A 22,252-nucleotide genomic window follows, 5' to 3' on the forward strand; every position below is an offset into this window, starting at 1 on the left:
ATGGTTCTTTCTGCTTTTTTTATATCTCTGTGTCACTTCTTTCATCCTCCTTTTCCAGCCACTCCAATCTATTTCCTTTCCCACATGTTTATTTGTTTTTCCTCTCAACAGCATTCCACAAGTACTGAGCATGCTCAGTCCTCACAAGACTGTTTTTAGGAGTGCCCCCTTTGGGTTTACAGATATGATTTGCTGTACTTCTACAAACCTTGGGGCTACCCTTTTGGATGTGGGTGATGCCATCTTTGCTAGATAAGTGAACAGAACTAAAATATACAAGCAGAGAGCCATAACACAATGTTGCAGTTATCTCTGGTGTATATGTGTGCCTATGTCTGTGTGTGTGTTTCCTGAGTCTGTGGCTGAGGGGAGTGAAAAAACAGAAGGTAGCATCAAATACAGGAGTCTCTGCTCTAAACTGGGTCTTCAAATATGTGCATTTTTTTTCTTAAAAAAAATATTTGAAAGTGCAGCCAGTTTGCAGGCATGTCAATGGAGCATGGGACTTCTGTGTGCAAGATCTCTAAGGCTACAATCCTATCGGGGTAGGCGGCTGCCTCAGAACTTGGAGGTGACTGCCTAGCCAATGCAGGGCAAGAGAAGCGTGGAGGGGATCATCCCCTCCGCACTTCAGCCAACCTGCATTTATGGCTAGACAGGCGATTTCTGCTGTCTAGCTCTGGGACCTCAGAGCGTGGGAAGCGGGAGCCAGACAATATGTAGGATGTATTGTCCCAGCATTTCTGACTTCCCCTCCCCAACATGCTCCCAGGAACACCCCGTTTTTGCCACTGGCTCCATGGTCCTCTTCCAAGTGCGGAGTGTGGGGCTGTTCTGCGCTGCCTACTAGGGAGGGTGTCTGTTCCTGGGAACCGACCTATCCTATGGCCATTTAGCTGCTGACTAGCGGCCATAGGATTGCTCCATAAAAGTATCTAAAATATCTCTAATTTAGTACTAGATTTGCCTGGGAGGAGGTCTGAGATTATTTTTTGCTGTAAACTGAGAGATATGGGGGATTTCTGAGTGGGAATCCAAACCAAACTCAGCCTTATCTCTGACCTGCGATATTAACAGCGGCCTACATTACAGTGCCGTAAACTAACTCTTTCTAAGCACAGCTCTCCAATCTGCAGTAGGACTGTAAAACTGAACTATACTGCAAGGTTGTTGTTGTTCAGTTGTTAAGTTGTGTCCGAATCTTCGTGACCCCATGGACTATAGCATGCCAGGCCTTCCTGTCCTGCGCTCTCTCCCGGAGCGTGCTCAAGTTCATATTCATTGCATCAGTGATGCTATCTAGCCATCTCATCCTCTGCTGTCCCCTTCTCCTTTTGCCTTCAATCATTCCCAGCATCAGGGTCTTTTCCAGGGAGTTTTCTCTTCACATTAGGTGGCCAAAATAATTGAGCTTCAGTTTCAGTATCTGTCCTTCCAATGAGCAGTCAGGGTTGATTTCCTTTAGGATTGACTGATTTGACCTCCTTGCAGTCCAGGGGACTTGTAAGAGTCTTCTCCAGACTCCAGCACCACAGTTTGAAAGCATCAATTCTTCGGCGCTCAGCCTTCCTTATAGTCCAGCTCTCACAGCCATACGTTACTACTGGGAAAACCATAGGTTTGATTATACAGACCTTTGTGGGCAAGGTGATGTCTCTGCTTCTTACTATGCTGTCTAGGTTTGCCATAGCTTTCCTCCCAAGGAGCAAGCATATTTTAATTTCATGGCTACAGTCACCGTCTGCGGTGATCTTGGAGCCCAAGAAAATAAAATCTGTCACTGCTTCCATTTCTTCCCCTTCTATATGCCAGGAAGTGATGGGGCCCGATGCCATGTTCTTAGTTTTTTTAATGTTGAGTTTCAAACCAGCTTTTGCACTCTTCTCTTTCACCTTCAACAAGAGGCTCTTTAGATCCTCTTCACCTTCTGCCATTAGGGTGGTATCGTCTGCATATCGGAGGTTGTTGATAATTCTCCCAGCAATCTTAATTCTGACTTGTGATTCATCCAACCCAGTGTTTCTCATGATGTACTCTGCGTATAAGTTAAATAAGCAGGGCGACAATATGCAGCCTTGTCGTACTCCTTTCCCAATTTTGAACCAATCGGTTGTTCCATGTCTGGTTCTTACTGTTGCTTCTTGACCCTCGTAGATATTACATTTTGTAGATATTACATTAGTTACATTTGGGGATATAAGCAATGGATAACATTGCAGCATTGTTGTAAGCCACTCTGGTCCTTTGGGGGCTTGATGGAGTTCTGCATGCCCAACTCGATTGTATTTGCAAGCCAAGCCGTGGATTTTCCCTGAACTCTGGGGACTTTGTGTGTGTGTATGGGTGGGGTGGGGATAGGCCACAATGTGCACAAATAAAGATTTGTACAAATTGTGGCTGAAATTTACACAAATTGTGCAAAATTGAGCCATAATTTGTGCAAATTAAAAAACATGGAAAATCCACCAACTAGCCTGACTCACTACAGACTGTGTTGGGCCAATTAGTAGGAAATGGACTGAAGTGTTCGTTAACCACCACCACTACCACCACCACCACTCCACACACACACATGGATTCCTCCAACATCCCCAACCTACATTAGGAGGTAAATACTGCTTGATAATACTGTGGGGGTTTTCTTAACCACTTAGAGCCTGACCTACAGTTAGGGATGGTGGAGAATTCTGCCACGGACCCCAATGAGGCCGGATTCCAAAGAATCCGGCCTCCAGAGTCCATGGCAGAATGGGGCACTTGCCTCCATCTCCCTCCAGAATCCGTGCGGGCCGGCTCCTCCGTGCAGCGATCCTGCCTATCGCGTGAAAAAATAGGGATGCAAATGGCATAGTGGACGCCATTTGCATCCAGAGTTAGCCAAGTGATACGGCACCAGCAGGTAGGGAATCCACCCATCCCTACCTACAGAATTCAGTATGAACTGCAATGCAGAGCTGTCACTAGCCACCCTCTCCCAGTCACAATCCAATCCCTTCCAACCAGCAATATGGGGACAATGAACTTCATTAAAAAAATGCATTAGCAGTAGGGATGGCAGAGAATTCCGCCACAGATTTCAATGAGGCCGAATGCACAGGGGGTTAGCCATGATAGGCTATGTAAATTCTTACGTAGCCTATCACGGCTGCCTGGCTGGACGCAAATGGCGGCCGCTATGGCGGCTGCCATTTGCCTCCGCACCAGCAAGTCCGCAGCCGGAAATCTGGCTGCGGACGGCCCTGGCTAGCCGCTCCGTGGACCTGCCACAGAGCAGAGCTGGCCGTCGAGGATTCCAGGGGGGAGGACTGGATCGCCTCCCCCACCATCGAGGATTCTGGGGGGAGGGATGGAGTGCTTCCCCCCCACCACAAACAGAATCTGCGAAAATGTAAGTGACTTTCGTACATCCCTAATTGCAGATTTATTTGTAAAGCTCTTTTCCACTAAATAAAAACTGAGTTAGAAAGACAGGAACTCTTTTCTTTGCTTCTGCAGTTTAGATTTGGGGGTGAGGGGTTGGCCCTCTGGTGCCCAGTCCTAGCTACAATAAAATCTTCGATTTCTCTGTTGATTTCCATGGGCAGCTCTCATTTATGTATTCATTGTAAACGTTTATATACCGCCTTATTTGCTAAAAAGCCATCAAGGCAGTACCCAGCAATTTAAAGCCATAAAACTATAACAGTGAAATTTCCATCCTGGGGACATTTAAAAATAGTTTTTCAGTGTGAACCAAAAAATCACTTGTCCAGACAGCAAGAAAGTTCTCTACTCTTTTTATATCTATGTGCATCTTCCTTCCTCCTCCTTTTTCAGCCACTCCATTCCATACCCTCTCCAACCTGGTTTTGTGTGTTTTCCCCCAAGAGTCAGTCAGCCTTCCGGCCCCCATTGGTCTGTTTTTTGGGGGAGGGTCCCCCTTTACAAGTTGTTCTCCTGAATGTTTTTTGTACCTCTGCAAACCTTGGTGTTCCCCACACCCTGTTTGCCAATTCCTCCCTTTTGTGTGTGGGTACTGCCGTTTGGGCTAGATATGAATGGGTACTCTCCCCTGAACAACAAAAGCAGAATATGCAATTATGATATTGCAGATGCGGGGCTGGGAGAGAAAGATTTGCCATCTTCATTCTGGATCCAAGGTTCATAAATCTAAATAAATAAGAACTAATGGTGAAAAGAAGTTTGAGAACTGTGTAAAATCAAATGTATTGGAAGATAAAAAGAGCTTCTGAGCTCCTACTCATTTTTTAGGTCACTATTACTGTCAGTAACATGCATGTTGGGAAGCGTGAGAGCCCAGAAATGAGTGAGGGGTTTGGGTTCCTTTTCTTCCTTTCTTTTTTAACTTTGAAAGGCCTTCACTGGAAGGAACTTGGCTTGTCTGTTAATACTGTTACTAATGCATTACAAGCTAGACACTAACAGTCCGTGACCAGCATACAGTATCAGTACCTCCAGAAGAAATCAATCAAAGCCAAGGAAGATAACAAAGATTTGGATTCCAAGGCATTGACCATTGCCTTAAAACCAATTATACCAGAAGAAGGAAATGGCAAAGACCTAAAGGAAAAAGGAAATGCTAGATGTTTCAATGGCTGAACTTTTCCACATACAGGAAGTGTACAAATGTTTGTGAAGTAAAAAAGAGGGGAGGGGGAGGATGCCACACAGACAGTTATTCCCTTACTCATGAGGTGTCCATTAAAAGGCAGCTTTAGAAAGCAATCTTATGTCCCCTAAACAGTGTCTGGGGGAGATAGGATTTTTTCGGTTTCCCAGCTACAAGCTTGTAGACAGTGCTGTGAGCTTGTAGCCGGGAAACTATGCTCCCCGCCCCCTCCCCTGATCCCTCATAGCCGAGGCAGGGAGAACCACACCACCGCTGCCTCTGTGTCTGTGCTCATAACACGGAACATGGAGGGGTGAAAATGGGGCGTTCCTGGGGGCAGGGATGGGAGGAGACCATGGAAGCTGTTTTAGACAGCTTCCTATGTGGTCCCCAGCCCCGTTCCTGCCCCCTCCCCAAAGCCACGCTTAGACATTCAAAAACACGAAGTGCGGGGTGGCTGCAGCATGGAGGGAATCTTCTCCTCTGTGCTGTTTCCACCCCTGCATTAGATAGGCAGTCACCTCCAACTTCAGGGGAGGTCGGAGGCTCCCGTCTATCTCTATAGGATTGCACCCTCATTCATCCTGTGCTTTCTCCTATAGGAAGGATGCAGATAAATGGAGACACAGCCATGCCCTAAGCCAGCCATCACTCCAGAAATTTTGGAATACAACACCCAGCATTCCTGACCATTGGGCATGCTGGCTGAGGCTCATGGGAGTTGAAGTCTAAAACATCTGGAGGGTACCAGATTGGGGAAGGCTGACCTAAACACCTATTATATGGCAAAAGCCCATGGAAGCAATTCCAATGGAAAAATATCCTTGGGGAGAAGGCAAGTCCACAGCACCCTTTTGACTTTCTTTGAAATGCCACCCTCTTAGCAAAGAAAATGGCTATCCTATCCTGGGCACTTCTTTTGTCTTCTTTTTATCCCTCCACCAGAGACCCTTCTATCTGTTCTTTCCCTCAGCTTTGGCCCAGACAAAACTCTTGCTTCCATCCTCACTACGTTCATTATTGCTATCACATGTGCTTTCCTTACACTGATCAATTCCCCCTAATTCTCAGAGCCATTTTCCACCCTGCTTCCCTCACTTATCACCTTAGGGGAAAGGAGGGTGTTTCAAATACAATCCATAGTTTACAAGACAGGTATGCATCAACCACACGATTTGACTCGGCCCCCAATTGGATACTCTGGAAAATGGTCCAATCCTGCTCATACCAATTTACACAGGCCATCTGCTTCAGCTTGGGTACTAGACCCAAGTCATGATTAGGAAATCCAAGGCTTCGTGCCTCCCGTTAACTATCATGGGGGATTTTAAAATGGCTATATATTTGTGTTTGTTTGTCAGACACGGATGGAATTTGCAAAAGATTATGTCAGAAAAATAGGTTCAGTGTTTTTGTGCGCTATATGCCTTTATATTTCGACTTTTTAAAGGAAACCATCTAGCTTTTTATTTCTTGGTGGAATTGTATGGAATTTGGAGAGAAAATTGTCCCTTCTGAGAGAATAGAGCCTGCCAAGCGTCAGATGAATGTATAGGGAGTTTTGTAAGGGCAGCTTTAACAATTTGAAGGTATCTCAAAAATGACTAGCGATGGGGAAACCAGGGATGTTCAACTGTGCTAAGATTCTCCGAACCCTACTTTGAAGCTTGGTTCACCTCATTCCCATTTTTGTTGGCAACCTGTTTTTGTTTTTGTTTTCCTTTTTGTTCATATGTGGAAAGTATACATTTCCATGCATATTTGTTAAAATTGTACATTTTTTTTTTACCGCATTGACTAAAGTGTGAAAATGTGTATTTTTATTAGAGGTGGACAGACTCATCCACACCTGGCTTTGTTGGGTACTTGCCAAGCTGCCGCCACCCACCCCTGTTCATGGCACTGTGTGAGCTTCTGGATGGCCCAGTGAGCACTAAGCAAAGCCACAGAGCCGTCTGCCTTCAAGCTGCTATTATGCGTGGCTCAGGCGGCTCTTCTGGGAATGGAAAGCACATGGTTGGAGGGCAGCTCCTGCCTTCACTGTGTCAAGCCTTCATGGGTTTGTTCCTTGCAAGGAGCCCGTGAAGGCTTGAGTCAGGTGGACAAGGCAGGAGTCACCCGCTAACCACATGCTCTCCCCTCCTTGCAAGGACACTGGCAGCAACAATGGCAGGCTGCTCCCAAATGCTCACCAAGCCTCAGGGTGCTCGGCCAGGTTTGTCAGTACCCCACAGCTTGGAGAGCAGGGTCCTGGGGGGCAGACATGAAGGAATCTACCTGGGTGCTTGTGACATCCCTAATTTTTATTGCACATTTTGCAAGTGATTGCAAGTTTGGGAAAGTGCAAGGGTCTTCCCAAAAAATAGGCACTCATTTGCATTTATGTTTGGGGTTTCAAACAGGACAAGCTCTGATGATTTGCAAACTGAAATGAAATGTTCATACATCCCTAAAAAGGATATATGTATCTTCCTATGTTCCTTGTGGACCATTGTTTTGAAAATGTCAGACAGCATAGAGGTATCACTAAGTAATAAAAGTGCAGTTTCAAACGGTACTGTTGGAAGAATGGCCATCTTAATGTCCTATGCTTGCCATCTGCCAAAGCATAGTTATTCGAGAGCCCCAATGCCCTAAGATTAGAAGGCTGACTTGTCAGTCACTCAGCCACCACCACCATCAATCCATCCCTATTTAAAGAAAGCAAGCAAATGACAGTATGTTTGGAGACACACTGTATGCCTTTCCGAAACCCAGTTGTGAACATAGCCTCATGTTACGTCCAGCTTTGGCTCTGGTCACTTCAGAGGGAAACCCATTTCACCTTGGGAAGCATGACAAATGATACGGAGGGGCCCGATTCATCTCAGGCTTCCACCAAATCTGAGGCACATCCCTAGTTTACAGCACAGATCTATGGATCACATTCAGATCTTTGTGCTGGCAAAATTGCACTGTTTCTAAGTCTTGCCTTTATACAGAATGAGTTCCTTGGCCCAGTCTCCGATCTAACTAAGAAATCATTATGGAACATATGCTGTTTTTGAGAGGTGGAGGATGTGCTGTGGCTTTTACACACGACTGCTGACCATCTGGGTGCTTGCATCTCCCACTGTTCAACTTGTATATTCATAAATAAACCAATGTTACAAGTCTCCAGGCCTCTTCGCTTACTAAAAGTGCAATCCTACATGTATATACTCAGAAGATTTCCATGGGATTTACTCCCAGGTAAATGTGTATATAATTGCAGCCTAACTCTGTAAAAGGCTGCCCAGAAATTTCCTACCACTTTGAGAAGCGAGAAGCATAACATAAGACCATTCTCTGAAACTGTAGCACTATTATTTGCAAAGTGACAGCTGACATTACTGCAGTAAAGACCTTATAGCATCAGTTAAGATTAATTCAAAAATGAGGCTCCCCCCATACCAAAAAGAAAAGAAAAATCCATCGCAGAGACAAAAGATAAATGCTCTGAATGATTGTTTCCTCTGCGGAAAGTGACTGCCCTTATTAACTCTTCTTGAATCGTAAATGATAGAACAGACAGGGCATTGAAAAGCAAATCAAAGGGTATAGCAACTAAGACAGCAAAGCCACACATCTAAAATCCTCAAAGCAGCAGAAATAATGGTCCCATTTTACATCTTGCATCTTTGCAATCTGGTCTACTGAGAGTGGACAAATATCTGTAATGGTTTTATGAATAAACATTCTAAATGCAGCTGATGGCCTATATACACCCTATTAATGATTATCAATCTTGTGGAAACACATACATCTTTTAAAGCCGAAACTCTGTCCTTGATTCAAAGCTCTTTGAAAATGGTTTGTTTTTAAAAAAAAAAAGTTAAAAAAATCTGCCCCACCTTGGGGTAGGCTAGAACATATTTAAAATGAAAAGATGACAACAATACCCCAAAGAATAAAGAGGATATGCTGGAGTTATTTCATTTAACCAATCAAAATCAACTGAAATCGGTGGGTTTGCTCCAGACTTAATCATACTTAGATTACACCTGCTAGGGGTTGTGGGAGCATATGATTTGCATGTAGAAGGTCTGAGATTAGATGCCTGGCATCTTCAGGTAGAGAAAGCAGCTGCCAGTCAGTGTTGGCAATACTAGATTAGATGGACCAATGGTCTGGCTCAGTATGAAGCAGTTTCCTATGTAGACCCTTTAAAAACCAACTTAGGATACAATCTTACACATGTTTAGACAGGTAAAATTCCAACAATTCTCAGTGTGCCCCAGCCAGCCACGCTGGCTAGGGAATGCTGAGAGCTCAAGGACCTTTTTCTGTCTAAACATGCATAGGATTGCACCTTTAAGCATGGATTTGAATTGGTTTACTCTAAGTATGACTAACTCTGAGTCAAGCCAGTGATCTTAAACTTCTTAGCTCTATCTTTGATTGTGTAACCCAAATATTACACACACACACACACACATATAGTAGGTACTTATTATAAGCAGAGGTGTAGCGGCACCAGGACTCACAGAGATGCAGTTCTTCTGGCACTTTTTAATTAGCAAGGATACTGACATCATCTTCCATCCCCACCCGCCTCAGACTTCCCTGTTCTGTCTGGGCTTAGCTGCAATCCTCACAGTATCTGGGGTGGCGGGGGGATGAATTTTCCCCAAAACAATACGTTGTTCCATGTTGTAATGCAAAGTATTTGGGGCTGGCTTAGCTTTAAATGGGCAATTAAGACCCATTCATTTGACAAAAGACCTGCTCAAGGTGGAGATGAACACTGCTAGAACCGGTTTGTTGATAGGGATCAACATTTTGGGCCTGCATTTGGGACTCACCTTGGGGGGGTGGCTATGAGGACCATCATGATCAGCACCTGCACTTCAAAATGTATCCCTACACCACTGACTAGAAGTGGAATGCAAGTAGGGGAAAATTGCAGTGGGCATGAGATGCACAGTGCGACTTATGATAATGCATGCAAATGCTCTTCAGGGCAGAAACAGTATACCTGTGATTATGACATGCTAGGGGCCAGCAACAAGGGATGCCTATTACCATCAGCCCTTCTTTGTGAGTTTCCAGATGCATTTGGCTGGCTGTTATTGGAAACATAATACTGGAACAGATGTACCTGTGGCCTGATCCACCAGCAAAATAATTTCTTATATTCTTACAAGCCTTGTTATGAGTGGATCCACAACTCCATTAGAAACATCATTGTTTGTATTTAAACATATTTGATATGAGTAGAGAGGAAAGAAAGAAAAAAATGATGACATTTTGTCACCAGAGCCAGACAGAGGCGTTTGGGACAGTGCTGTGTCATCAATGTTTCCTCTTTGGTTTGGCACTAGTAGACAGGAATGGGAGAGGAATTAATGCACTTCACAGTTTAACGTGACTTTGCCTTATTACACACTTGCGAACTAAAATTCAGTTATCTGTCGAAATTCACACTTTGCTCACTTTTCCAATGGTGCTTTCCATTGGAACAAAAAATGTGTACAAAAATGTGTATATTAGGGGAAATATTAAAAATGCCTTATGTCAGGAAAATTGTTTGCAAAGAAATGTGTATGTTAGACAAAGTGCATACAAAAATGTATGCATTAGGAGAAATGTGCACAAAAATGATTGTGAATGTTCATGCAAACTTAAAAAAAAAAATACCTCACAGTTCAGGATGAACTGAACGTAAGCTTGGAAAAATGAGAAACTGAGAAAAAAACAAAACTGATTGGTCCATCCCTACTAGTAGACTCCTCCAGACTTTTCAGCTTGACCCAAAGAATGGTCTCAAAGCACAAAGCAGGCTTGTTGGTGAAGCCAAGTGTGTCTGGTGTAGGACAATGGCTGGCTGGGAGACCATTGGAATACCACACGTAAGCTATTCTTGGCTCTTTGAATGAAGAGTGAGGTAAAACTGTAATACATACATTGTACTTCAGTCATATCATAAATGCTATAAAAACATGATACTTCGGGATGGTCTTCAGATGAGGCTTATACACTTACGTTACCTTCGTGATGCAGAGCCACTGTGGCACAGATTGTTCCCACATCACTTGGTTAGCATGCACAGGAACAAGCGGAAGCATAGGCCACTTCGAGGCAAAGCCGAAGGGACACAAAGTGACCCAAAGAGGGTTGGGGGCTCTCTGAAGCACTTTGGTGCACTTCAGTGCTTCGGCACCCTGGCCCAGCCACGCCAGCACCTCCGGCTCCTTACTTAAGCCATCATAGGAGGAGGAGTTGCCATTGCCGCTGCCGTCACCGCTATCACCACCACCTCCGCTGCTGCCGCTGCCACTGCCACCAGCTCCAGAGCCCTGGACACCATTTAAAAAATGGTGGCTCCCTGCAACAAGAGCTGGCACGTGTCCAGGGCTCAGAAGCTGGCAGTGGCAGGCGGGGACAGCAATAGCAGCGTGATGGTGGCATTAGCAGTGGTGGCAACAGCAGCCCAGGTAGGGAGCTGGGGGGGTTGTGCGGGGGTATCTGGGAGTCTCCAAACTGGGATTTGGCCATCCGAATCTCATTTTGAGGCCGAGACAGATCCCCCCCCCCTGAATCAGCCCAAAGCAAATCGGGCCCATCTTGGAAGCCTCAAAGCAGCTTCCAAGTCAGTTCGGGGGTGGGGGGTCCCTGCACAGCCCTAGTTTCTAAACCTACCTTTATGAATCAAGAAGGAGATGCTGCAGTTGCTCCCATGCTACAAATGCCATGTCAGACGGGCCCCTCAGTCTTTAGTATTCTGTGAGCTTTCTAATGAATGCGTTCCAACTTGTGGCAGAATCACTGTGAAATTGTGGACATTCTGTATTCAGTGGGATCTTGCTTTTAATAGCAATGACGGTCCCGAACTACATTAGCTTTTGCCCACAGAAACAATTCTGTATAGGAAAGCAGCCCATTTTGATGCTAGCCAAAAGCAATTTAGGGAGTGCTGAAAAATTGGTGGAAAAAGCAAATGGGACTGTTTCTGCTATTTATTCCCTAACTGAAGACGCTCTGGTGATAGCAAAACACGTTTCCCTTCAAGCACATTTACAATCCTGATTCTCATAGTGGCCCCATAAATGGAATGCAATGCACAGTCAGCCACAGGAGAGGTTAGTGGTTTCCCAGGGCAGCCTCAAGTACATTAATAGGGCTCTTTACAATGCATGGATGTGAGCAGAGTTTGCTTTCCCTGTAAGCCTGTAGCAGTGATTTTATTCCTTCTCCCCTCAATTACATTTGTTGAGTTCCCATTAACAGCCACCGTGCCTTCCCAGCACTGTTATTCACTATTATCTGCCCTTCCCAGGCAGTATCATGCCTATACTATTTTACAACTATTTGTCATTTTAATCTGTGAAATTTAGATAAAATCAAGGGAGTAAAAATGTTCCTTTTCAGCAAGTGATGCGATATTCAGTAATATTATGCTTAGATCATGTTTCCATTGAATAGTCAAGGTTCTGATTTTGATAAATAGTGTCACAATGACTTTGGCCAGGTTTATGCCCTGGTTTTATACATTTACTAGGCAGGCACTTCAAAACACCTGTATGCTACCTACTCTCCACTAACCATATAGCATAACTAGTAAGATGGACATTCCACGCAAAAGTCTGAAAGCATGAAAAACAGAAGAGTGTGCATGCCAATGCTTCATGTGGCGTGTCCACCTCCCATGTGACATCACATGTGTTGTGGAGGGCGGGGGGCATACCACTGCTCTAACCATACAACATGGAGCATTAGCCTGGCAGGTAGGCCTAAATTATATGAGCCATCTTTATTCCACCATCCTTCTGACTGATTGACCTGCAGCAACCTGACCTGAAAGCTATGTGCCAGCAGAAAGAAGGTAATATTAAAAACAATAGGTGCAAGAAAGATTTATACACAAATTGATTTCTAAGCCTAGCTACACATTTCAAACACATTCAGGAATTTGGAAGGCTGAGTGTGTGTGTATTTTGCACAGCTGGCTTTGCCTTCTCATCAGATTTCATCCTCCTTGTTGTACTCCATGTTCAAGCACAGAGAGACATGCTTCTAGCTGTTGCTTTGTGGTTCTGAAACTGTCTTCCGTTCCGCCCAAGAACCTCCATTGTTATAGCATGTACATCTTTCAGAAGTGATAGAATCCCACCCCATCCCACCCCAACATTAAGCAACAGGTGGAAAACTGGTATATTATTGCATCATCACAATTATTATTTAGTTTACAGTTGGACCTCCCTTCTGTCATGGACGGATGGCTGAGGTCTCCAAAATCTCTCCAAAATTATTCCCTCTCTCCCCAATTTTTTTTTTTTGGGGGGGTGATTTTATTTTGCTCCTTCCTCCCACCTGCATGAACAGCAGGAAAAAAAAAACCATTAGCCATTTTTGGGGGGAACAATACTGGGAAATTCTATCATCTATACATGGGGATGTTGGAGAAATCTGCAACAGAATCAAATGAGTTTGGATTTTCATGAATCCACAGATTCTGCAGCTAACCAGCTTCTTCCCTGTTATGCAGATTCTGTGGACTTGTGGACCAGTTTTCCAACTTCCCCAAATTTTGTTGTAGAAAAATACACATTTTTTTAAAAGGGGGCCAAATGTGCATTTCCCCATAGGCTGAAGTGTGAAAATGTGCATTTGAGGGAATTTGCACATTTTTGCACCTGTAAATTTGTGCAAATTCAGAAACAAAAAAATCTGATCCCACGGATGGGCAGATGACAGAATGAAAGGTGCCTAACAATCAGCAAAACACAGAAGGAATAGATTTTACACAATTGGTACATCCCTATATCTGTACATATCCGCAGTAATAATGGGACTCATGGCTGTGATGCAAGTCTTCAGAGACAAACATATTTTTCTCTAAGCAACTGTGGCTGAAGTTCTGTGATAGTAAAAGAAAGAAAATGAAACATATAGTCCCCACAGTTGCATATTAGTGTTTGAAAATATGCCTCCAGCATACCCTGAAGTATAATAAAAGCAACTTCAGAGGATCAAGTTGATCAAGATACCCTAAATCATCCATACTTGAATCTTAACTTATTTTAGACAACTAAAATTGAACACCCTGTGAGCTGTAACTTTCAACCATGAAAGAAGAGGGAAGAAGGAAGTTATGAGTAAGGCTTCCAGGTTTGTGGAAGGGGGTATTTGCAGACAGACGAGCTTTGGTACTGTGCTTTCTCTAGAAATGAACGACGGTTTTGCCGGAACAATGCCAGAACATTTCTTGATTAGAGTACATTGCAGTTAAATTTAATTCTTCATTCCCCCCGTTTTGCCTATAGCATCACTGATGTCTGTATGTGTCTCTGTGTGTGTTTTAAATTGTAATACTCCTGTCATTTGATGCTTATCCAAAGCTCCAGCATTTGCATAATCTCATTTCCATTCTTTTCCTCTCTGAAACATGTCCATAGACACATGTTTAAAGATGTGAAGCAAGTCTATAAAATTGTTGTGACTTTTAAAATATGTGGTGAGCCCTGGGTACTAATTTATGGTATAATCCAATGCATGTTTAGACAGAAAAGGGTCCTACAACTCCCAGCATTTCCCTGCCAGCATTGCTGGGGAATGCTGGGAGTTGTGGAATGTTTTTTCTGCCCAAACATGCATAGGATTATGCCCTTAGACTTCTGGAAAATTAAGCACTTATGCCATGCAGTTCTTATTTATTGAAACGATGTAAAAAAAAAAAAAAGAAGTCCATCATCTACAATGATGGGAGGGCTCCCACTGGCTTGTTTTATAATTAATTCAGTTTTCGGGAGATCTCTAAGAGGATTATCAAGAGCTCTCGGAGAGAATTTAGAATGCTTAGAAAACAATCTGGTAGTCATTCCTTCCAGTCCCTCTCTTTCCAGTACAACCTTCCTGCCAATTTTCCTTTTATCAAACAATGAAATTCTGGTTAAATTCAGTGAAGTGGAAGGGACTGGAAACCACAATGTCCATGTACCCTAGCGATGATGGATGTGCCTAGATCTTAAGAACGAGGCTGACAACACCTTGGCCATTTTCAGATAGCTCTTTGTGCTATTAATTCCCACAAACCACCACCACCACACTCTCAAGGCAAGGGTATCTTTGTTTGGGAGGGTTGACTAAGGGTGAGCCCTTTATGACCTAGGCCCTAACTGTGTCAGCAATACGCTTGGGTGAACCTGTTATAAATCACTTGCATGCTTTAGATTATAGGAAAGGCCTTTTTCTGTCATATGTATAGTCAACCTGTCCACTTTAGGCATGCTGCAATAAGTGAGAGCCTCTCCCACAGCCTTTCTGTTCCCTTACTAAATCCTGAATCTCTCCAGTTTATTTCATTTCATTTCATTATTTTATTTTATTTATTTATTTACTTATTTTCATTTCATTTTTATGCCGCCCAATAGCCGAAGCTCTCTGTATTCGTCATGATACAGTACCCTTGAGTTTACCTTTATGAGCTCCCTCTTCTGATGTGTGTATGTGTCTATACATCTTTAAGACAGCCTACAGGTTTTAGCTTATCTTCCTTTTCTGTAGGCCTGGGCAGCACCACCCCACCCCTGGGCAGGCCTTGGAGTTGAGGCAGTGGGTCCTTAAGTCTTTTATCATGTATTGTGTTAATAAAGGACTTTGTGAACATTCTTGGGTCTGAAATGTGCTCTGGATAGCAGAGCCTAGGGGCGGCGGACTGCAGGTAGGAGGTAAGCTCACCACCACATTAACCATGCCCAAGGGCTATTACACCTCTTCTTCCAATATTCAGATGCATCACTAGTTAAATTCTTATACGTATAATGTCTGAACCTGGGTTTATGCATACAGAGGCCACAAACAGAGATTTTTAAATAAGAGGCATGGATGCATTAGGTAGAACTTTGCACGCTACTGGATTTGCTAGCCGTTTCCACCACAGATGCTCCTACCATTGAAGAGGCAATACTTTTTCTTTCTTTTTTTCCCCTTTCTTTTTTACTGGATAGCATCCAGCATCTTTAGCAGTAGGAACTAATGGAACATCAAGCTAATCTCTGGTTGTCTGTGTGGCTCTCTCCCACACAAGTCCTTCATCACCATAACAGCCATGCTGGCTGGGGATGATGGAAATTGCAGTACAACACATTGGAGGCCACCAGGTTGAGGAAGGCTGTCCTAGATCAACTGGCCATTATTATTTTGCTATCTGACCCAAACAATTGCATTTTGGCAAGTAGCCAGTATTAGGATCTGAAAAAATGACAACAGTAAACCTAAGAGTCAGTATGTTAAAAGCAAATGTCTACACTGCTCACTTATATTGGACTTGTTCCACTCTTAACTGTCATGGCTTCCCACAAAAAAAATATTGGGAATTCAGGATCAGGTTCACAGTTTGGAGATTTTCCTGGGCCTACTTCTGCTATTTGATGCTCAGCTGTCATTTTAATTTGCTTAGTGGGTTGCTGTTGTTGTTCTGTATTTCATTGTGCATGTTTCTGGATAAGCCTCTGAGGGAATCTTCAAGTTAGTTGGCAGAATATCAAAGATTATAAAGAAATAATAAATAAAAACAATGTCATCTGGTGAGGTACTAATCATTCCCAGTTTGAGATACTTCCTAGTCTCACCTCCAAAGAACTATAATTTGCAGGGTTCCCTGAGATAATTACTATTAGAGAGCAATTCTAAAGTCCCCTAGACAGCATCTGAATGGCCATAGAATTCAGCAGATGTCTTCCTCTGAGGTTAGAGACAGCTCTGAACTTGGAGAAGGAGATCCAGCTGTGAATCCCCTTTACCACACACACACATCCAAGCCCCACCCAGCCACCATGGAATGCTGCATGGCAGCTTCCTCTCTCGAGGTCAGGAATCTTGGGAAGGGGGAGGAATGGATGTGTTGGGGGTAGGGCAGTACATGGGGAGGGGAGAGGCTGTGGATTCACTGGATCCAAAGCCCTCTCAGCTCCCATACCTGGCCCTGACAGGGAGGGACCATGTAAACAGCATTTTGAGGACAGAAGGGCAAAAATAGCTTCCTCCCACCCTGGCATCAAGAGCCCGGCAGAGCCTTCTTTCTGCCCTTTGAGTATCTGCTCCATAGGATTACACCCTTAATCAGTTGAAGTCTTCAGTGCAGATACATTATAAGCATTTTTATGCATTAATGGCAAATTGGCCATTTGCTTAGTATCAATCTATGGTCTAGGTTGTTTTGAAATGAAAGCTAGAGATTTCTACTATTAATACCATTAGAAGTTGGGGGTTGACTAAATGCCCTCTCTTGATCTCTTCCAGCTCAGTGATCCTTGATTCTAAGCAGAGTATTACTTAAGTGGTAAAAAAAACCCAGTTTGGCCAGGTCTGGCCTGGTAGATATCTAATGTTAGGGAGACTGGGCTGATGGCTCTCAATAATGGGTCTTAACCATGGCTAATGAAATATCTGAAAAGGTGATGTCTCTTTCACCTGCCCTCCCACCCATGGAATGTGTTTATACTGGTGTCTGTGTAAAAGAAGAAAAGACAAGCACTGTAAACAGTCATACTGAGTAACTGAGACAGTGCAGAGAACTGAGTTTCTGGGATGTTAGCTATGAGCCTCCACCTATGTTATTGTTTATTCGCTCAGTCGCTTCTGACTCTTCGTGACTTCATGGACCAGCCCACGCCAGAGCTTCCTGTCGGCCGTCACCATCCCCAGCTCCCCCAAGGTCGAGTCCGTCACCTCCAGAATATCATCCATCCATCTTGCCCTTGGTCGGCCCCTCTTCCTTTTGCCTTCCACTCCCCTAGCATCAGCATCTTCTCCAGGGTATCCTGTCTTATTATGTGGCCAAAAGTACTTCAGTTTTGCCTTTAATATCATTCCCTCAAGTGAGCAGTCTGGCTTTATTTCCTGGAGTATGGACTGGTTTGATCTTCTTGCAGTCCAAGGCGCTCTCAGAATTTTCCTCCAGCACCACAGTTCAAATGCATCTATCTTCCTTCGCTCAGCCTTCCTTATGGTCCAGCTCTCGCAGCCATAGGTTACTATGGGGAATACCATTGCTTTAACTATGCGGACTTTGTTGTCAGTATGTCTCTTAACTTTTTTATATTTTGCAACTATTTTATATATAGTCGCATATTTTATATATATATATATATATATATATATATATATATATATATAAAATATGCAACTATTTTATCCGCAATGTCTCTGCTCTTAACTATTTTATCAAGATTTTTCATTGCTCTCCTCCCAAGAAGTAAACGTCTTCTGATTTTCTGGCTGCAGTCAGCATCTGCAGTAATCTTTGCGCCTAGAAATACAAAGTCTGTCACTGCCTCCACGTTTTCTCCCTCTATTTGCCAGTTATCAGTCAAGCTGGTTGCCATAATCTGGGGGGTTTTAGGTTTAACTCAACCTGTATATTAGTAAACACACAAAACTATTACAAAATTCTACCAGCTTCCAGTGACCTCATTAAAAGGAAACCAAACCCAGGTAAGTGCTGCACCCCTGGAAATTCTCACTGCCCAGAGAATTGGAGCACACATAACAATATAATCTCTGGACTGACCAAACTCTTCCAGAACCAATCAGTTCCCATCCTGGCTCAGCCCCTGACTTGCCTAACTCCACCCTGATCCCTCAGATTCTGCCAGATTCTATCCTTGGCCTCGGTATTTTTGGAATCAAAGTTGGCAACCCTATCCTTAGTCTTCTGGTCAGTAAAATGGGAATGAGAGTGAGTGGCCTCATGACTGTTCATTATGAAAGTGTCTGAGGCTGTACATAATACAAGTGGCAACAATGGCAGAATCTCCGCCAGGAATAATATGCAAGCATCAACACAAAAACAAATAAAATGAACAGTCCTGGCATAGACACATGTCAAATCGGAGAAAACATTTTGGAATCAGAAAAGCAAAAGTTCCGATGCCTGCAATATCAAAAAAAGTTATTTAGCATATTATCCAGAAGCCAAAGAACCCCATGCACAAGGAGAAAGAGCCTCCTTGCATGCGGTCAGACACGTACACATGTCCATGCTGATTTTCCCTTTTGATTGGACATCCTCATCCCACACTGCAGGCTGCTCTGGAAGATCCTGCAACGTTCAGAGGCAGCTTTTTGCAGGACTTTGGATCCTGCTATGAAACGGAGCCTAGAAAAGGCACAATACCACATGTGACCCTTTGTATCTTAACTATTATGGTTAATAGTATTGAAACCCGAGGCACTAGAAATCAGTGTTATTACATTGCATTTTGCTTTTTGAGACATTTGTTTCATGGACTGACAGAAAAACAAAGGGGTGTGAAATATGCTAACTCCGCCTTCGCATTATTGCTCTTCCCTCCTATAATTGGCACTGACAGCTTACTTTTAAAGTACAGCAAATAGTGGCTGACTCTACTGATCTGTTGTGCTCACCAAACACCCCCAATGCATATTTCAGAATCACACTTAATGCGCCACAGACCTCTTAATGCCTCTACCTACTACAATGCAAAATTGACCTGCAAGTGCCACACAGTGCCCTCTGGTGGTGCGTAGAAAAAAGCAAAGGAAAATAAATCTTCATGACACAAAGACAGGCTTCCTCCCAAGCCTGTATTTAAGAACTAGCAGCAGTTTTGCAAGTAAACACAAGCAGGATGAAAAGGCTGTGTCTGCCTCCAATTGCTCTGGAACCGATAGCTCAGAAAGCTGGAAACTACTGCAAAACAATCTGAAGCAAATAAGCGACCACCTGCTCAAACGATTTCTCGGTCATAAATTGGCCAAGTGATAGAAATTGCCAATCTGTTTCTTTCAGTCATTGCAACTCTTTGTTTGGACTGGAAAAAGGGGTGTGCCAGGATCAGTACTTAAAAACACAAAGATAAGCATATCCTCTTTTTCTCCCTTGTACATTTTTGTCAGTTTCCTCTTGTTGAGGTCTAGCTCCTCTAGCAGAACTTCGGAGGTGGACCAGGTTTTCGCAGCATTTATATTATTAATGTATTTGACACTTTTAATGTGCAAAGTGAGCTACATTCGTTATACTGTTTATTCTCATCACAACAACTTAGAGGATGGATAGATCAACAATATGCTCATTTTCTGATGCGTGCGTAGAGAATTGAGGCTAAAACATAGTTTCTTGTTCAAGTTCCCTTTTTCCCCCTGCCAGGGCTCCTGTGCATTTAACAGGAGGTTCATGACAGACGGAACTTTAGCTAATGATGCTTTCCCCATCATTTCTATCTCCAGCCTTTAAAAAAGCTTCACTGGCCACATTTCTGCCTGACTTGAATCTGCCTGGCTGTGTTTAGCGGGACAGGACTTGGAGCCTTAAAAACAAAAAAGTTGACCATTATTATCTCATTTAGATGCAATCAGGCTGGAAGATAAAAACAATTTGAAATCCCAAAGAAGTGTAAAGGATTTCAGTAAAGGATCCTCAAGAACACAGAAAAGTGTTCTTGGTATTATGGCTAATAGTCAGTTACAATTGACCAATAGTAGCTCAGTGCAGATGCTTCTGATGGGCATCAGCTGTGCAAGATCTCAAACTGAGGCCTTTTTCAGCACTGCCATTGGAACGTGCTGTTAATTGTATGGATTCAATGCTTTTGTATTGTAAATAGCAGCCGTGGTGAGGGGAGAAGTTTAAACACTTTCTCTCCCTGCCACAGTCCTGACAAACACTACTTCTGAAGCTGCTATTTGTATTTCAAGGAATTTGAAACTTCCACTGGCACCACTGGGAGTTTGGTGACACCAAAGATTTGAATGTGGAAACTTTTCCATGCTAGGCATATGCTCTCCCTCTAAACTAAGGGTGAGAAGCCTATGCTCCTCTAGATATTGTTGGACTCCAGCTCCCATCAGTTCATGCAGTATGCCCGATGGTCTGGGATGATGGGAGATATAGTCTGACAACAGCTGAAGGACCCCAGCTTCCAGATTCCTACTCTAAACTATGGCTTTTCCCTGGTATCATTGTTCTCCTACAATTTAGGAAAAAGTGAAAATCGAGATTAGGCCAGCAGTTAAATTTCCTCTTCAGCAACACTGAAGGATTTGGTCAACAGGTGGTCACCTTCAGCTATCTCTTCAATCAATCAATCAATCCATCAATCTCAACAGGCATTCTCAAGAGCCCATAATTCTGAAAGGGACCTTGGTGTATTTATATATAAACAGACCTACACACATTGGCTTCCCACATCTGTGATTTTTTTTAATCTTTCCCTTAAAGATACCTCATGTTATTTATTTACAGCTCCCATGAGGATCCCTCCACCATCACCATCCCCTTGGCTCCATACCTGTAAATCTTGTATCTTGTGCTAAATCCCTGCCGGCTTCTGTCCACGAAATCTGTGTATTCCGGGGAGCGATGGAAGGGTCCCTTATCAGAGAGGAGCCAGTCAAAAGGGCTTGTGGCATGCTGATCCGAAACAGCAGCAACGGCTAAAACCCAGCAATGAAGACTCAGGGCTATCCACTCCCATAGAGCCATCAGAGTGAACAATTCAGCACCAGCACTGCATCGCCATATCATGCTTCCACTGAGGACTTAGAGTCTTCATTCTCTTAGCTGTCCCTGAACACCTAGGCAAAACACACAGGGAATTAGATTACCACACCTTGGTCATATGTGTGAAGCTGATAGGAACATAACCCTTTTTTCCCCACCTTGAAGAGATAGCTGCTAATGGGTCTGAGGTAGGTAAGAGGGCAGCAGAAAGTGGGGGGAGTTGTTTCCCTTTTCTTCTTGTCTAATCCCATCCATCCGTCCTGAATGTGGTTTCATCAGTAACCCTATTCAGGCATTCACTTGAACATGTGAAGGCTCAAAGTGTGTACTGGGATGGGGCCTGGAGTTAAAATTAGTAACTCCTAGTCTACATTTCCCCCTAAAACTCCATGTGCACCAGCCTTGCCCCCCTTCAGCTCAGAACTTGCCATGTTGAACCAACAAGGTCTGAACAGGAGATGGGTTCGCTTGGATGCAAATAGAACTCCCAGCATGATCAGGAACCCTGATAAGACAGGGTCTACAATGACAGGAAGGTTCTACTCCTGTTCAAGAAAACATGAGGAGAACTCCTTGCCAGTTCAACACAACAAGATCTGAACTGAGGGGGATGGCATGCGGAGACATAGGGGTGGGCCAGTGTGCATGTGTCCATCCCATTAGGCACCTTGAGCCCTCATGTGTTCAAGCAAACACCTGAATAGGACTTGTGTGAGTAAATGATTTTGGGTAGTATCCAATGTTATTCTTACTTAGAGTAGACCAATTGAAATGAATGGGACTTACATTAGTCATGACTAACCTAACATTGGATACTACCCTACCCTTTTATGTGCATAAGAGAGAGTGAATGTGTTACAGCATATGCAAGTGTTTGAGCATGTGCAATTGTAAGTGTTGATGTGTGAGTTTGTGTGCTAGCAAAAACACCTGGAAAAGTGGAGGACCAAATGGAAGGAGGAGTCTCTTTACTCCTGCTGCCCTATATCCTCAGTACTGATTTCTCCCAGCCTCCCACTTTAAAAAATCTTCAGTGCAGAAGATCCCACCTGAAGCCATTAAACGGTGGGAAGTTTTGTAGTTCCCAGAATTCTATCCAAACTAAGCTAATAGTCAATATTTGTACCAGCTTTGCAACACATTGGTAGCACTGGGAGAAA

At 43.6% G+C, this 22,252-nt stretch overlaps 1 protein-coding gene across 1 annotated transcript in view; it reads right to left on the reverse strand.

Moving 5' to 3' along the window:
• The window catches only part of BRINP3 (BMP/retinoic acid inducible neural specific 3), a 440,239-nt gene that overhangs the window by 365,359 nt on the left and 52,628 nt on the right, over positions 1 to 22,252 (reverse strand). Inside the window, exon 2 of the mRNA XM_084848196.1 lies at positions 20,881 to 21,166. Coding sequence (XP_084704322.1) covers positions 20,881 to 21,116 — 236 coding nt within the window. The 5' untranslated portion in view covers positions 21,117 to 21,166. The remainder of the gene's footprint in view (positions 1 to 20,880; positions 21,167 to 22,252) is intronic.

This window comes from Heloderma suspectum, chromosome 4 (assembly GCF_057233095.1).
Source record: "Heloderma suspectum isolate Gila_16-S chromosome 4, 16-S_ref, whole genome shotgun sequence".
NCBI lineage: Eukaryota > Metazoa > Chordata > Lepidosauria > Squamata > Helodermatidae > Heloderma > Heloderma suspectum.